This window comes from Xiphophorus maculatus, chromosome 10 (assembly GCF_002775205.1).
Source record: "Xiphophorus maculatus strain JP 163 A chromosome 10, X_maculatus-5.0-male, whole genome shotgun sequence".
Classification (NCBI taxonomy): Eukaryota; Metazoa; Chordata; class Actinopteri; order Cyprinodontiformes; family Poeciliidae; genus Xiphophorus; species Xiphophorus maculatus.
In genome coordinates this window covers 6,220,428-6,237,126 of record NC_036452.1, presented here as the reverse complement: position 1 = coordinate 6,237,126, position 16,699 = coordinate 6,220,428, and the positions used below count along the sequence as shown (strand labels likewise).

Below are 16,699 nucleotides of genomic sequence, written 5' to 3'. Positions count from 1 at the left end.
TTTCCAGCTGAGTTTATCAAACGTGTTTGGCAGTCTTGGCCATTTATGGTTAAGTCGGATGCTGAACTGAATATGTGAGGAATTGTAGCTAAAGTTGATATAGTATGAATGTTAAAATTGGCATCTTTTTCATCTAGCCCTTTCTTTTTATGGAAAGATGATATTGTAACACAAATTTCACCCTCTTGAGCCAACAGCCTGACCTTTTTCTTATTGACTCACATGAAATCAGACTAAACTCTTTGTTTTAGGTGAGATCCCAAAAATATTTCCATTTGCTAAATCATTTTCAGGGAAACCTTTACGAAGTTTCTTCAAATTTAGGAAGTTAACAGACGTTTTATTGGTATTTGGTGGCATTACCTTTTAAATGTATGATTTGGGTCAAATTTTATGTATGTTTTTCCAGAAGTTCCTCATCATGATTTGCTGAACTTTTGCTGTGTTCCTCCAAATGAACTGGAGGTTTGCCAGTATCCCATATTAACCCATAATGCACCGCGACCATATTGAAAAAGTAGACTTAAATGTTTGTGATTAACATTTGGGATTTGAAAAATATTTAAAGCAAAGAGGCTAGCGTCGTTTTAGCCATGTGTTTTAGTCAGCCAGGACAATTGAGTCTTAAAAAGGGCTCACATCTCATTAAAAGCCTTTGACCACTTCTAAAGAAAGTTTTGATTAGCTGCCAGCAAAATCTTGTGCTCTACAATTGGATCAATTATGTTGTCAAATAATTTTGTTGAAAGTGGATAATTATTCAAGCCTAGTGTGGGTTTACATTTAGTGGAAAGGAATGGGAACCAAGCAGACAGTAGGGATGAAAAAGGAGCTGGAATATTAATGATTAATATTCAGTGGTGGAATGAAAGGATTTGGATGAAAAGATGTGAAAGATGTGGTGATTGGCAGTGGAAATTATAAAAGTAGGTCAGAAGAATTCTGTTCTGAAAATGAAGGAGAGGCGAAATGCAAATTCACCTTGCTGCTCTTAATCTAAAACTGCATTGGAAAAATTTCCTGCTTCTGAACTGATGGTAATTTCCATCTCTTTGGGGTTGAATCTGCTGTTATCCTGGGTGCTGTTGGGTATTTAACAGCAGGAATTTCATTTTGATCTCTCTGCATGACCTGTAGTCTGTTAATGAAGCTCTCACAATTCATTTCCACTTTGGGAATGACATTAATAATTAGGGGATCAGAATTTCATATCCCTCTAATTGATTTATTGAAAATAAACAAAAATGATTACTGCTCTGTCTCTGACTCATGCCTGTCCAAAAAAAATTAAGTCAATAAAATGTAATGACAGCAGATGATCACTATTTTTGTGTCTGCTTTGGACATGTCTATGATCTGTTCTTTAGTTGACCAAAAAAAAAAAAAAACTACTTTACTGGGTCAAAGAAAATGTCAATGTTTGATCCCTGTTGCGTTTGATTGTGCCCTTTTTTGTTGCACCACAATGACAGACTTAGATGCATCTTTTCTCAGAAAGTGTACCTTGTTACAGTTCAGTTGAACTTCTTCATAAAGTTCTCTACAATGACATCCAAAGGCTTTTAAAAGTGATTAAATTCTGGATTTTGTTGGGAAGAATCCATGTGTGAAAATGATCTCTAATGCTCCCTGAACTCTTCATTCACAATTTAAGACCAATGAATTGTGGAATTTTCATCTTCCAGTGAAGTAAGAAAAAGGGACATTGATAGAAAAAGTTTATTAATTTTGAGTTCATCTTGAGCTTTTCTTTATCCAGATGGACTCATCACTCTGGAACTGGTTAGATCAGGACTAAATCAACCATAACTTCTTTTTTGTTCCACATTACAATTTTTATTCTTCAGAGGAAAGCCTTTTTTGTTCAGTTGCAAAACTTCGGTTTATCCTTGCAGTGATTGTTTGGGAAAGCTTTTTAAGCATTCCTGAAATCTCTTTGTTTTTAGTTTGATCATAAAAAATATTTGCAGGTAAAAATCCTCTACTTACATAATTTAGACATAAATGGTTAATGTCTGACTTTAAATCAGACCATATTTTCCCTGTTGAAGTAATTTTGGTTGGGTTTGCTAAATTTGATTTAAAAATGTCATGTCAAAAAACATCATTCTTAGCAATTAAATGTTTTTTGTTCAACGTCTCAGATCTTGTAAGGTCTCTTTTTCATCACCCTAATCTTTAGTTCTTCACATTGACCCTCTACCAGATTAACTTTGGAACGGTGAGCAACTCCCAAAACGTCCATGTTTTGGGAGTTGTCTCCAATCATAAGAGACATGTTGGTAAAAGTAAAATACCACTTTATGTCTAAGCTGTATCCTTGACATCAACACTTTACTAAGACACACAGCTTTCTACAGCTCTGGTGTGGCATTTTCAGTTGGCCTACTTTTAAAGAAACATTGTATTCAGAATCTGTGTTGGTAACCTTTTCCTGAAAGCTGTGGCAGCCTAGAGGATGCCCTTCACCGCTCAAGTTGTACTTGTTCTTTGCAAATAGATTTTAAACGACTTCACATGTTGCAATCTTTAAAGCTACTCTTCCGTAATACAAGAATCAGTAAAATCACTTATAGAGATTCTTACAGGACCCTTTAGGGTCCATTTAATAGGCGGTCAATCTGGGGAGGTTTTAGTGCTAACCAGACCATCTGCTTGTTGTTTAATTGCTTACAGTGAAATGAATGCACAGTTTGTCTGCTTACCTGGACATATAGATGAGTTGAAGGTGATCCTTGCGTAGTTTATAAATGAGCCGATTGAGCCTTGACAGTTTTGTTTTACTTGTAAACTAAATGGTTCCCTGATTCTTCCTCACTGTGTCTTTGTATTTATGGGTCTTGGTGAAATGAGGGATGGAAACTTTCGTCCTGGGGCCATTTGAGTCCTCATCTTCTGTAAGGACATGGAATGAATGAGTTTTAATGAGGCTTTCAGAAATGGCTGGGCTGATAATGAAACTGTGATCAAGCTATGGGGCACTTGGGCATCTGATGAAATGTTTTTTTTTAACTGGCTTTCTGGTGTTAAAGGTATTTATAATTATGGATTGTCTTGAATTTGACTTGAATTTGAAGCACATTTTCTTTGGGGTTGGGTTTTTCTCTTGTAATATTTTTATTAGGAAGATCTCTATTTAAGCAAGCAGTCATTTCAAATTGTGTTTCTGAAAATTGACTGTGAGTAAAGGACAATTTTGAAGGGTTTCTAGAACACTGCAATTCCTTGAATTACTTTTTATCTCCAAAGAGCTGGATGTCCTCCACACCACAACAATAATTAGATAAGGGCTTTATTTTTTTGTCTAGGATTTAAAGGGACATGATAACAGAGGTGCGCCGGTTAATTTGGATAATTTTGGTTGAAGTTAAGTGATGGGACTTGGATTTTAAGCAGGGACCGCAGGGAGGAAGACACAACAGCTCTAAATGCCACATAGGAGGACAAAGGCTGACCTCTTTGACGCTACCTGTGGGGGAAAACAGAAAGGAGGGGTGTGCTGACATTTTACAAGAGAGAACTGCAAAGATGTTGCACACACAAACATGGATTTATCTAATGCAGCTCCTCTGTGTTTTACACACATGTGAAGCCAGACCTTTAAAAATCAACTGTGATGCTCAGTGGTGATGGGTTGTTTGTATTTTCAAAGGCTTTATTATTTACTCAATATAGTCTCATCAGTGCATCGATGGAGAATTATTACAAAAGCATGACTTTCAGGATTGCTGTGTTCTTTTGGTTGTCTGAATAGAGGACTTTATGTTTCTTAACGTTAGTTGGATTTCTGGGGCATTCAAAGCCAGAATTGAAATGGCCTACTAGCTTCACGGTGTTGTTTGTCCCCATACTAAATATTTTGAATACTTGCTGTCCGTCAAATCCCCAGTTCTACTTGAGAAGTGTCCTTGCATCTCTGTTGGTATCTAGTGTAGTTCTTAAGTGGTTTTATTTTTAGTTGCCTGGTTTTGTTGTGTCTCTTTGACCTTTTTTACGTGTGGGAGGCCTCAGGGGTCAATACTTGTGCCTTTTTTATCTTCTCAACTGGGAGTCATTTTGTTCCTCTTCGCTTGCCATGCCGTCTGGTGGAGCTCATGTTAATTTGATGAAATCAGTTGTTCCCAAATAATCAGGATGATCGTTATGATATAGAATAGCACGTATTTGGAATGATGTAGAACCCTGGCATTTTCCAGACACTCGTAATCTTCAATGGAAATGAGTCATTTATTTTAAATCTTATCAATATATTGTAAGTTGAACATAGAAGCTTTTTTTTGTGGCTGAAATCTATCGGACATTTTAGCAAACATTTTAGCTAGTATTCTAGCAAACATCTAAATCCTTTCAAGTCAGAAGAATGGTGTTTATAAAGTGAAAAGATTACTTGGGAATGAATAATTTTGGTCTCAACTGTGTAGGAAAAATAAAAAAATAAAAGCAGCAAAAACAGAAGAAATCTGTTAGTGCGCAAATACTTTTTCACAAACCAACTAGTCTAAACTCTTCACTCCCAAATCTTCAAATCCAGGTATTTTTTGTTATTTATTTTTATAGACTTAAAGTAAATGTGTTTGCTTTAGCTCAGGCTTGAATGTCCCCCCGAGGACAATTAGGACTCAAATAAGATAATCTTTCTCCTAATCCTTTTTGGGTGTCAAGTTAGCTCACTCGTTTTTATTTGTCAAGATTAACATTTAAGTGCAAAATAATTTAGCACCTTTTTTGAATCCTTCAGAAGTTGCCCTTGAAAATGTTTTGTTTCACTATTTAGCCCCTCACTTTACATTGAAATTGGGCCCGTTAATTAATATTCTGTTCCTGAATTTGATATCTTAGCCCACACAGAACACCTCAGCCTTTCCAGCATCATATCAGCTTTGGAAAGTGTGGCAGGACACCACTGGATATCTTCATCTGGTTATCTGAAGTCCATTAATCACAGTACGTGTTCAGACTGTCCAACAAGCGGCCACATGCAAGGTGTAAATTGCCTCCAACATATTTGCCATGAGGAAAGCAATGGTGTATGTACATTTGACTGCATGTTTATGTATTGTTTCACTTTAAAGGAGCCAGCCTGTGGGCATAACCGGTGATCTTTGAAAGGGACAGAGTGACCTGCATCGGTGTGAAATGCGCTCGGAGGCGGGATGACACCCACCCCTTCATACAGTCCAATGAAGGGAACAAAATGTTGTATTCACTCAACAGATAATTCATGCCCTCACTTGCCAAATTAATCAAGTTGCATAGCAATGCGCTGCAAGCCCACCCTTATCAAAACTGTGAATGGCTCCAGCTTGTACTCTAGACAAAATCAGTCTGTCATTGCATAAACGTTAATTGGTTTTACAGAGTTCAGCCTTGCCTTTTGTCATTAACTTAGCATTCATTTCCAGTCTCTCAGGTATTGTTCTGGCCCTTTTTAACCACTGCTTTCTTGGCACATTTCTGATGGCAGGTGCTAGACTTTGCTCTTGCTCCCGTCTTGTGCTTTGCTGTGTTAAAATGAATTCTGCAACATGATAAATAACATTACTGCTATCTGACATTTAGGATGAATGTTGTTGGATTTGAAGCTTTTTGTGCTGGAAACCGTAATAAGCCTTGAGCTGTTTTCTTGTTTTGGAACAACCTCGCCGGGCCCCCCCCCATCCTGCGTTTATCTTTTTTGAAAAGGGCAACATTTTTCATTTTGACCCATTGTGACCCAGCAGCTCAAATCTATCGGTTTTGTATTGTCGGTTTGATGTTTAATGGCAGAGATGTACAACAATTTAACATCGGGCATCAGATATAAAGTTTAAAAAAGGAAAAATCAATCAGGTGATCAATGTCAATTTTATGTGGGTGTTATTTTTTTCACTACCTCCCCGAGGGAAGGTTTTCAGATTGAACAAAGCAGCACCACTTTCCACTTATTCACCATGTACCAATACGTTTCCACGGCACTGAGTGGGGTCTCCAAAATGCTTTAATTCTATTTGTTGGCACATTAGATTAAGTTAAGGCTTAACATTTAAGATGTAGGCGCATCTAAATAAACCAGAATATCATTAAAAATATTTATTTCATTGACTCCTTTTGGAAAGATAAACTCATATAGATTCATCGCACGAAAAGAGTATTTCAAGGGCATTTTTCTGTTATTTGGATGATTTTGACCTGCACTGAATGAAAATCCAGCACTCTTCAAATTCTAAAAGTGCATAAGACCAGTAAATTATTTTTACTTTAGAAATGTTATGTTAAAGCCTATATAATCACAGAAAAGGTAATTTGATAGTCATTCACACCCCACACATGGAGGGTAACATATCTGACATTCATACGAAGCTGAACAGTTCACACACAGTCACGTGGTAGTGGGACGTTTGTATTTGGAGCTTTTGCACACACTTTTAATACATAGCCATGTTTGCTTGATTTATTGTTTTTCTCTTTTCTCTCTCTTTCTGCCAAAACTGATCTTCAGTCTGGTGCTTTGGTCTCAACTTTTCCTTTTTTGAAAGACTATTTTGTCCACAGAGACTCCAGAATTCATTTTATCTGTTTCTATTGTTTTATCTATATATTTTTGTTTATATATTTTGGTAATTTTAAAATGTCTTCCAGTTCAAATGTTGAAATGTCCATAAAATTTAAGGTTTATTGATCTTTGAGAAAGCGTTCTTAAGTTATTCTTTCATTATTACTATTGTATTACTTGGAAATTGTCTCGAAACAACAATGTTCTCGTTTATCGCAATAGGTTCTGGGACAATTTGTCGTCTGGCAAAATTTCTTATTGTGACAGGCCTAGTCTTAATATAATAGTAGTTTAGTAAGGAACTGTTTATGTCTCTGTTTACTCTCTTTTGTCTCCTTTGGATACAAAAAACACGTAGTAGAAGCTTTCTAGTTGAAACAAAATATTAAAATTGGCTGTCTGAGTGCATTTCTGCGTAAAACATGGCAACAACCATCTGACCAATCACACCCCAACACACGACACTTTGCACAGAGCTCTGTTGAAATAGTTTGACCTGGGTCTGGTGTCGGGAAGGGGAAGCGGGTGCCTCTCTGCGAACAAAATGACGCAATTTTCCTCAAGCATCCACATGAGTGAGAGCTGATTTTGACACTTCGAAGAAAATATGTGAGACCCTTAAGCCATCAGAGGTTATTTCTAAAGACGTTAGCTGTTTTAAATAGAAATGTAACACTCATGAGAAATATTTGAAGTTGTGATACTTTTGTTAGCATTTGGAATTCTTATTTAATCTTTTAATTTGTCTTTGGGATCAACAAAGTATTTTTGAGTTAAAATGTTTCAGTACAGATCTGTATTTTAATATACCATGAATGACTTAAGCTGTCTAACTTATGGCCGCCACTGAAGAATTGCAAATAGCCCGACTTTGTCTTTTTGCCATTTGTCTTTGATAAACACCTAGACACTGATTCAAGTCGTCACTTTCTCACTTGTTCATTTTTCACTTGTCAACCTCTCTAGACCTCTTAATATTTTTTGCTAATTAACAGCCAGACCAATGAATACTAAATTATGCTCCGTGTTAAAGGTTGGGGGTCCAGAGACAAGAATTGTCAGGGTCAGTCCAATCTCAAGGAGAACACTGTGTTCAGGAATGAAACTATGACACCTAAGTGCCTAAAAAGCACATTCTTATTAAAGTTGATCTATTATTTATACTGAGTGTGGGAAACTCTTCAAGAAAAACTTTTTGAGGCAGAAATTTACAACATAATTCATTATTTCTAAGGAACATCTAAGGTTTATGGTAAATATAAATCATTATTAACCTTTTACACCATGCAACATTTATTGATAATACTGACATGTTTGCCATATTATATTTTCAATATTGTCTAGACAGAATCCCCACATTTTTCAGATCAGTCTTTCCTTTTATATAACCTAGAAAAATGTTTTAAATCAGACTTTTTCAATTTAATTTAGGCACCAGATAATGTTTATGTTGACCCGTTATTTATAGGTCTTTAATTTGAATTGTCTATAGAAAAATAAGTGCAAAAACTAATAACGTGTTGTATCACCACCCAGTGTCACCACCCAGTAGGTGGTGATACTTTTAGCTTTTTAACCACATTTTCAGATTTTTTGGCAAATGATAATATAATATTTATTCATTTTTCACAAACTTTAACTCAAGGGACCAATCTGCATTTTAAGAAAATTCCAACATTTTTTTTGTTTTTTTTCCGAAGAGTTTTTGCGGCGCTAGTGGCTCGTATTTTTTCCACAGTAGGCAGACAGGAAGGAGGGTGAGGAGAGGGGGGAAGACATGCGGCAAAGGTCGTCAGGACCAGGAGTCGAACCCGCGACGTTCCCGTCGAGGACTAAGGCCTCCAAATGTGGGGCGTGCTAACCCCCTGCGCCACCACAGCATGCCCCGGAAAATTCCAACATTTTTGAACATTTTGTAAGCTCTATAGAATAGAGCTAAGGAGGTTAAAATTAGGTAGATAAATTTACAATCAAAGGATCCAATGCATTTCTATGGTCTTTGATTAGTCTTTGATTGGTCTTTGAAAGGTAATTGTTTGCTGGTGTTCATTCTTCATGATACTTGGAGAGGTTCAGAAGAAGCACCAGTAATGAGAATCATCATAAAAAAAAAACCTACTAAAGGGTTTTAGTGATCTGAAATACAATCAAATCTTAATGTGCCACACTTAAGCTCATCTCAAACCCAATACCAATCAGTCATGTCCTTGGTGCCTGTTTAGATTTTGATCAGACGGTGCGCTCTGTGGCATTAGTTGTTGTACAGTATTGATTAGTTGGGGGGAAAAAAATATATTTTCTGCTCAATCTAGGCAACAGAAATCATGTCTCCATGTGATCCAAATACCTAATAAGTTCTCCTGTAGTTGTTGACTCATTAACCAATCAATTACTACTCATAGTTTTAGTTTTATATATTGATTCAGTGTGTTGATGGGGTTAAAAAAGTACATATTTATTAATGTCCCTTTTGCATTTTAGTAGCTACTAAAGTTTGGGAGTTTGGGGGAAAACTCCCAAAGTCAGAATGATTGGTATTGTGAATATTGTGTAAAACCAGGCAATTTTACAATTTCTTTTAAGGCAGAGTTTTGTTGTAAATTTATGTTTTCTATTTTCTTCTGCTTTTTTATGTGATATTTTTCATTTATTTATGTCGCAAATGTTTCTTCTGTTGAGCTTTTTGCCGCCTTAATTGCACGACTCATTTGAAATCTGTCGAAAGATTTATTCAGATCGAGAATCTGAGAAGGCCTTCAGATTTGCTTGTCACTTTGCACGGATGGAAGAGAAAGAATGAATGACTGATTATTTTGATCAAAATTTTGAACAACACAAAAGAGACAAGAAATAGATGAAGAAAAGTCAGATACACGGAAGGAAGAGATGTAGGAAGCAAGAGTAGAAGTACATAAGGAAAGAAGGTAGCGCACTGGGAAGGTAGGAGAGAAAGAAGCAACATCATTAGGATGCAAAAGAGAAAATGCAAGGAAAGAAGATGGGGAAAAAAGAAAGCAATAAAGGTGACAAGGGAGGAGGGATGTAGAAAATAAGGAAAGGACACTAGGAAAGAAGCAGAGAACACAAGATGGATGGATCCAACTTTTAGACAAAATGAATAAAGTCTGAACATATTAATATTTTTCCATACTCATATTTTCATTTCCTGTGCTTTTCCAGACTGTGTATTAAACCTTCATTTCTCCTCAAGCAGAAGCAGCTGCCAAGCAAATTAATTTTGTGCATAAATGTTTGTTTTTCTCGTATCCTTCTGTTTTACTCTTAAATTCTCCAAAACAAACATAAAACAATTAACAGTTGTTCGCTAATTGGAAAAGAGTGTTTGATCTTTAACTTGAAGCCTTTGGAGAAAAATCATTAAACGATCATAGTAATGTGGCAGTGGTGTTATAATTCTGGTGAAGTGTTTGTATTAATGGCACTGAACATGTGTTAAATGTTTAATATCACGTTTACTGTGGTTTGTTCACGTTTCATCTGTTTGTTTCTACAGCAGCTGATGAGAGAGCGCCAGCAGATGGCCAGTCGTCCATTTGCATCCGTCGCCGTTTCGCTGGATGCCAGAGGAGAGCTAACAGAAGTCCTGCAGCCGTTAGTTGACGTAAGACTAAATTCCACATTTCATGCAACATTTTTATTGTATGCGTTCTTTTTTTGACTTTGATTTACAAAATACAAAATGTAGAAATAACCACAATATTCTTTCAACTTATATAACCTTGACTTCTTGACTGCTTCTTCTTTTAAAGAGATAGAAAATATGTTATTACTTTAATTCTACATAATTAAAAGCTAGTATGATGAAGTCATCAAAATCATTTTTTTCCAGTAGTCATGTAAAAAAGAAATCAGTGATGATTTCTTTGAGGTATTCAAACTGCTTCAGTTTTTTTCTTTTTTTTGCCTTGGTTCGCTAAAATTTATCTCTATTAATTTATTACTGCCAATTTCTCTCTCATATACTTCTGCTTAGAATTAAACTGTGCTGTCCAGTCAGTCCTGTTTTGTTCATACTTCTAAAACAAATGGGAATGTCTGGCTCCAAGTTCAGCATAGGGCTCCAGGCTGTATGCTATATTGCTTGGTTTAAAGTAAGATGAAGAGATACGTCCTCAAAATAAGATCTGAGGGACCACTGGTGATTTCTCAGCCTGGTTCGGGCTCTGTGTCACCTGCCGCTGCAAGAAATAAAATCACTGTGGCAACCTGCAAAGAGGCAACACATTAGCGCCGAGCATTCTGCTGAGTGGTACTCACACGGCATTATGGTGTTTTGAAGGGCAATGTAAAGCGAAGAAGAGGAGGAAAAGCAATGCTTCTCGGTTCTGTGAGTGCATCGCGCCGTCTGGATCAGAACGCTGCTAGAAACAGCCTGTTTTTTCTTGATTAAAGTGTAGTTTTAATTGCATACTTGTCACTCTAATGTAGGTTTGTATGGACAGTTAAGGGTTTTTGATGTTTTAGTCAGATATTTTAGATAGGAGCAAACTCTTGGGAATTCATGCTGCTGTTTTTGTTAGATTTTTGCTTTGTGTTTATCTTAGTAAAAAAATGTTGTCCACACTTTCTTGGTGTGGCGTACCTCATGGTTCTGTTTTAAGAACATACATGTTTCTGTCATACATACTCCCACTTGGTCAAATTTTAGAAGAGTTTTACATGCTACTGGAGGATCAAAATTATTTTTTGATCCACTGAGATGTGGGCACAGATAATTCTGACTTCATTAACATTTTATTTTATGGCTTAATTTCGAGGAACACAGAAGGCAGAATGTAAAAGTACAAGATTGCTGTTCTCAGGTGATTTATGATCACATAAGATTTTTTGTGTTCCTTTGCACCAATGTGACATTTTCTGAGCTGTGTAAAGCCAACAGAAAATATTCTGAAATGTGACAAATATGCAGTTATGTCAACATTTTTTTTTTAAATTACATTTCGATCCAAAGGCAAAGCCAAAATATTATTTGCAGTGGTAAACTGGAATGCGTTTGTTGTAGCACCTCCATGGCTTGCACCCTTAATAAAGAATTGGACAGAATATGTTCTTTTTCCATTAAAGTTGAAGTATTGATCCCATAACTCTCAAAACCTTTGAGCTAAAATGTTTTTGTCTTTTAGTAATCTATTTAAAAGTTGAACGTTTACACATTTTTAAATATTCAATTGCACTTTTGGATGACTTACAGACATATTAAATGATTGATGATCTGGAGGAGAACTCGCCAAACAACCTAATTCTGCTCTGTGTCAACTAATAAGTCAACATCTGCTTCCACTTAACTGTTGCAAATATTTTTTGATGACACAGAGGACACTGGCTTTTATTTTGCCTGCCCTGTTTCTGCTTTAACTACTAAATTTTAGAGTGCTTCTTCAAATGAATTTGTGTAGAGAACACAATCAAGAAAAGTTGTCTCACCATGTTAGTCTCAGAAAGATTCTGACTTACTGAAACATTTAGGTCCAGTATGACTGAACCATAAGCGCTAATCTCTCCATATTTGTCATCAGCCTCTCTACTTTTCCAACTGGTTTGAGAAGATCCCAGCATCCTTTTTACCCATTTTTTTCTATTTGCTTGGCTTAACCCTCCAAGTCGGGCTCCGCTTTTAGTGACCAAGATGTCAGCAGCTGCTGGACAGAGAGGCTCAGGCCTGCATACTGCAGACCAAAATGGCAGGCACTCGACATATGGAGCCAGTAATGAACAGCTAGTTTGATTGATGAGACCTGTCAGTCCTGGAAAGAGAGCTCATCCTGACTGTTTAGTTGTTTGTTTTCTTGTATTAGCATGTTTGTGCTGGTGTATTTATAAGCTCTGGAGTTATGAATGACCATTTTACAAATGCAAAATATCTAAATAGGCTTTGAATAATCTTAGAATTCCGACTAACCAAAATATTTTACGCATTGGTGGTAGAAAGTAGATTGGTTGTATGACTAAAAGGAAACTGGTTTAAATTTAAAACTTCATATTTTGAAAATGCTAAATAGCTCTACAGCTGTTGATCCTCAAAATCCTCTTGGACTTACACTAAGAGGTTTTTTTAGCTTCACAAATATATTTGCAACGCAGTAATGACCTGATAAATATCAAAATGATTAAAGATCAACATTTAGAATTTTGTGGTGCAAGAAGACAAAAACAAATGAAAAAACATGCAGTTCCTCTGAGATCATGGCATTTAAAATTGTCTGATGGATACAAAAGTGCAATGTGTCTTTTACTAGAAATTAAAAGACAAGAATTCAGTTATAGTAATTATTTCTGTTTTTATTAGCTTTTGTTCTCAACTTTTATCTACAGATTATCTGAAGATCTGGCTTTCAACGCAAATTTCACAAGAATCTTCTTAAAAATGTCAATCCTCATAGGCACTTAAAAGTTATTTTCACTCTGACTTTGCTGTTTCTACTTTAAACCCCACCACGCAGAGAAAGGAGAAAAAAATGCATTTCTATTCAGACACGTTGTTTCTCAACAATTTCTGTCCTTTCATCCAAAGCATGCTGTGAAACCCTTGACATTCATTATCAGGATGACATGTTTTTCACGCTTGATACGAGCAGTTCTGGCCATTACGTCTGAGGGGTAGGTCATCGCCTCGGCACTCTGACTGTCTGACAGGGACACAAGTGTTTTTGTTGTGTGACCAATCAAACCATTTGTCTCAGGAGGAGGGCGTCTTGACTTAAATGCAGCAGCTCCATCAGATGACATGAGTGACTTTTGGTCAGCTGGTTCCTTTAAAAAAATAAATAAAGCATCACTTGAACTAGAGCAGAAAGTAACATTGATTTCAGCTTAGTTGGTAAAGCAAAGGTGTATTATCCAGCAGAGAAAGCTGTTTGTTAAAGCATTATTGCAGTTATTGGTGCTGTCTGTCGAGAACAAAAATACTCCTTTTTTTGTTTTGTTTTACCCATATTATCGGATTTAGAAGAACAAAATCTTGATTAGTACTGAAATTCTGTTAATTTGTGTTTTTTCTTTTGTTGTTTTTAAGGGTGCGCCTAAACCAGTTGCAATGGAGCCATGTTTTGGAGGGAAGGCTGCTGTGCTAACTGTCCTCATGCGTCTCCCGTCTGGACTTTCTGACCTGCCTCCACCTGGACAGTCAGGTAAGCAACTCACACTGACATGTGAATCACATTTCTCTGAAATTGGTTACATAAGTCCCAAAAAATTCGATCTGAATTAAGACCACAATCATAATCATCACAGTGGATCATTATCCAACATAGAGAAGTTAAATGTGTTACACGTGCTACACCTATTGCTCTAATTATCTAACTTTTGACAAGCAAACTGGGCAATGAGTGCAGCCTGAAGCAACATCGTTTTACTTTTTAATTGAGGCACTAATAAATGAATTATGAGACATTTTCTGCCAGAGAGAGAGAGAGGGGGAGGATTTACTTGGAAGATTGGTCAAGCTTTTCATTTGTTCTTGCCAAATGGATATTGTTGACCAGATGCTGGAGTCATCTGAGTAAAAACAAAAACATTACCACTCAGTTATAAAAGATGCCTGATGAGAAAACACATTCTTAAATTGTAGATGACCTCACTGCCAGAGTAAATATTAGATTGTCAGTACTCAGATTATGTTTTATTTCATTTCTTGCTCTAATTTGCTTGTCGGCATTGCTGCAGTGCATCTTGTCAGGCTTGGCAGCAGTCGTCAAATGTCCCCTCATATAAAAAAAAGCTGTTTTATCTTTTGCCCATCATTGACTGTTTTTGCTGAAATATTTTTTGCAAAGCCTTTTATCTTTGATGAAATTTGATGTCATCTTACCCTTTACAAAAGAGAGATGTATCAAAAGTAATTATTTTGCAAATTAGCCATATTTTTTCCCTTTGTTAAACAGATTGCCAAACCAATAAAAAACATCTTGACGATGAAGCTCATAGCTGAAACTGTTAAAATAACATTACCAGTGAATAAAAGAGGATAGGAATATAGGAAATAATTATTAATTGATCTATTAATTGAGAAGTAAGTTGTTATGAATATGCTGTCATATGAAAGACTGCTAATTTGGCAGTTAGTAAAGGAGCCAAAGCTCATCTCAGATATCCAAGCATAGTATTGGAATGTTGAGTGGAAGGACAAAGTCTGATAGAAAAAGGTGAACTGTTGCTTTTGGTCCAAAGCAGGAGTCTGCAACCTTCTACACTGGCTCTTAATAATTTCGCAAGCAGTGCAGAACCAACATTTTTTTTAAATACACATATAACAAATACAGTTTTTAGGTTTTTTTTTGTATGTAATAAATTCTGTATTATGTATCCACAACCAAATGAAACAAAAATATCACTAATACACAGCTCTGGAAAAAATTAACAACAGAAAAACAGGATTTTTTCCTCTGTGTACCAAATTAATCCTTCATATAGTGAACTCACCATTAGAGAAACTGTAAAAAGTTTGAAGACGGCAAGTTTTACAGTCAGTAGAGGAAATGTCAAACCAGCAAATGTATACTTGTAGATAGCTCTATTGTTGTATTCAAATTGAGCAGAATTTTATAAGTTGCAAATTAAATTTCTTCTCTGACCAAATAAACAAAATCACACTGTCCTTTCCATTTATTTGGGTTTTCTTCAGTTGCACATGATCAATGTAAATACATTTCTATCTATCTAACCTCATACGTCTCTCTGTTGTCCTTTACTACAGGACTGATTGTCGCCAGTGCGTTGGTAGACATCTCACAACAGAAGCCATCAGATTTCAAGGACAAGTCCCAAGCTTTAAAGAACCGAAAAGCTCTTCCTCCAGCTCACCAAGGGACCTGCGTCTGACTCCATCCGGCGGTTACGTTTCTGACCAACCGCCATGTCATTCCAGCATGTTTCAGGTCTCACAACTGGAAGCCTTTCCACAGACTTGACCTGCTTAAGAGACTTGTAGGAGATTTATTTTGGCTGCTAACATTCACCACTACAGCTCCCACTTTGCGTGAGCGCAGTCCCTTATTTACGAATATGCCGACACCAGAAATCCATGGCAGCGACTGATCCAGGCCAGGCTTCAGTTTCTTCACTTTCGCTCGGACAGCTCAGTCTACACTTAACGAACATCTGTCATGTTTTCCACAAATTATGGCAGATCCACACTCATTGAAGTACAACTGATGAAGGTTTTTTATTTGAAAAGCATGAAGGAAATGTAAATGCGCATTTGGGAATGTCACAAGCTGACCAAATTTCCTCATATGATCAAAAACGGTTGGTAGATGTCCAATATGTGCACCCTGTATAATTTTTTACTTTTCTTTTGCGCACCAGTAAGTGGTACATTTGGGTGCCAAATCATTCAGATTTCCCTGGTTTGTCTTTTTTTGTTGTAAAGAATTTAGACTTGAAAAGGTCTCAACTTAACAACCCATAATTATATTGCAAACCATGACAACTTGAGCATTTTCTGCAATTTTTAAGCATAATTGTTCATTTGCATAAGACTCCTCCATCCAGCAAAAGCTAAAGTCTGTATTTTCTGTGGGATACATGAACTAATGCTGCAGAGGAGAGTCCCTTCTCGTGACATGCCGGGTGAAGACGTGAAGGAGCCACGAAGAAATCATTCGTCATTGAATTATGGCATGAAAATCTAGAAGAAGTTGGATGCATTTTATTTGGGAAAAATGTAGTTATGTTCATTTTTTTCTCTCGGTGTAGTCACTGTTCAATAAACAGAAAAAACACTGAAGTTACTGTAGTTTGTAATAAAAGGTTTTGGACGTTTTGATGCTTTTGAACCGAGATTGGGATGGTGGACATTTCAAGAGGCTGCTCCAGAGAAGTCCTGCTCTTCTAGCTGTTTACTAGTTTGTTTTGTAAGTTTTATATGACAAAAAAAAGAAGCTATAACTTTATTTCACCTTTTAAGTACAATGAGTTGTGCTAATAATAAGAATGCCTTTGCTCTTCATGAGCTCAAATGGGAGCATGAAAATCTGAAGGAGTTTCACATCTGTACAGTGTCTCGTTGGAACAAATGTGGGTCGTCTTCTTGCGCAATTGTTTTTTTTTTTTCGTCAGGTTTTCATGAAACTGGTGAAAACCTTTTGTTAATTTCAGGCCTTGTCACCTGATACTATTATATCTATAATAAATTATCGGTTTGCTACA

At 36.5% G+C, this 16,699-nt stretch overlaps 1 protein-coding gene across 1 annotated transcript in view; it reads left to right on the top strand.

Moving 5' to 3' along the window:
* atrnl1 (attractin like 1) overlaps window positions 1–16,699 on the top strand; it is a 70,571-nt gene extending 53,872 nt beyond the window's left edge. The window contains exons 27-29 of the mRNA XM_005804391.3: window positions 10,047–10,154; window positions 13,566–13,680; window positions 15,246–16,699. Of these exons, the coding sequence (XP_005804448.1) occupies window positions 10,047–10,154; window positions 13,566–13,680; window positions 15,246–15,370 (348 nt within the window). The 3' untranslated portion in view covers window positions 15,371–16,699. The remainder of the gene's footprint in view (window positions 1–10,046; window positions 10,155–13,565; window positions 13,681–15,245) is intronic.